Genomic DNA, 1,336 nt, shown 5'->3' on the forward strand with positions numbered 1-1,336 from the left:
TGTGTGTGTGTGTGTGTGTGTGTGTGTGTGTGTGTGTGTGTGTGTGTGTGTGTGTGTATGCATGTGTGTGTGTGCGTGTGTGTGTGCAGGCATGGCTTTGCGTGCGAGCAGTGTGGTGTGGTGTGGTGTGGTTCGCTGGTGTGGACCAGTGGAAAAAATAAACGGGGGCTCGGGGCGATTTAGCCCCCGAAATGCCAAAAAGAACCCACGTAAATTTGCATAGAGTTCAATGCAAACCAAATTTTAGAGTGCTATTTTTATGCACGCGAGCTTGAAAAGTAGCCCCCAAAAAATAAATTATATTTTTTTCCCTGGTGTGGACACTCACCTCTGCTGCTAGCTGTGCGACATGGAGTGCAGTGAGAGGCGTCTGCTCAGCCGTCTTCATGACGACAGTGTTGCCCGTAGCGAGCGCTGGTCCCAGCTTCCACGCTTGCATCAGCAGCGGAAAGTTCCACGGGATGATCTGCCCGCACACGCCGATCGGCTCGTGTCGCGTCCAACACATGTGATCGCCATCTAGCGGTAGAAATACACGACATGTTACGCCATCTAGCGGTAGAAATACACATGACATGTTACGCCATCTAGCGGTAGAAATTAAATCAAGTGTGAATAATACATATACTATTGGTTCTTGATTTTAAATGCATACAAGTATGTGTTTAATGCAGGTATTTTTCTGGTATTCGAAAAGGGGTAATAGACTAGTTGTGCAGAACGAAGTTCACCCAGGCCAGGGATCATTGCCTGCCTAGAGCACGAGAATATTTTGTTTTTTGTTATTTTTTGGGTGAATTTTGGGAAGGAATCAACTTAAAGGGATTACGTCACGAATTTTCTATGGTAAAATTTGTAAAAAAAAATTCCCATTTTTTTACATTAAAAGTAAGAACTAACGAGACTAAACAAATCGTCAAATTCTTACCTGATAAGATTGTTTCTCAACTAGCTAAAAATCCTAAAAAACCTGGACGATTTGAATTAATGTTGTCTAACATTCATTGCTTGCTATGGGCTATGTATGGGTCACGAGTGTATGTTCACATCGAACAATATAGTAAAATAGGAATGTGAAGTGTAATGCAGCAATTTAACCATAAAATGTAAACAGAATTACTTATATTTTGTGAAAAAGTGGAAATATTTTTTTTATTTTTTACTATTTACGGTGACGTAATCAACTTAAGTAATAAAAGAATTTAATTATAAAAATTTTACTAACCTACCACCACTAAGCACTAACCACTATATTTCTGAACAAAAAAAGGTAGAATTTGAAAAGGTTGTATTGTGTATCCTACTGTAAAGTATGGTTTGCAGATGGTAAAATAGT

At 39.7% G+C, this 1,336-nt stretch overlaps 1 protein-coding gene across 1 annotated transcript in view; it reads right to left on the bottom strand.

Moving 5' to 3' along the window:
- LOC106807611 (aldehyde dehydrogenase, mitochondrial-like) overlaps positions 1–1,336 on the bottom strand; it is a 29,014-nt gene that overhangs the window by 22,691 nt on the left and 4,987 nt on the right. The window contains 1 exon segment of the mRNA XM_014810003.1: positions 329–519. Within this exon segment, the coding sequence (XP_014665489.1) occupies positions 329–519 (191 nt within the window).

Source organism: Priapulus caudatus, unplaced genomic scaffold (genome assembly GCF_000485595.1).
Source record: "Priapulus caudatus unplaced genomic scaffold, Priapulus_caudatus-5.0.1 Scaffold225, whole genome shotgun sequence".
NCBI classification, from domain to species: domain Eukaryota; kingdom Metazoa; phylum Priapulida; class Priapulimorpha; order Priapulimorphida; family Priapulidae; genus Priapulus; species Priapulus caudatus.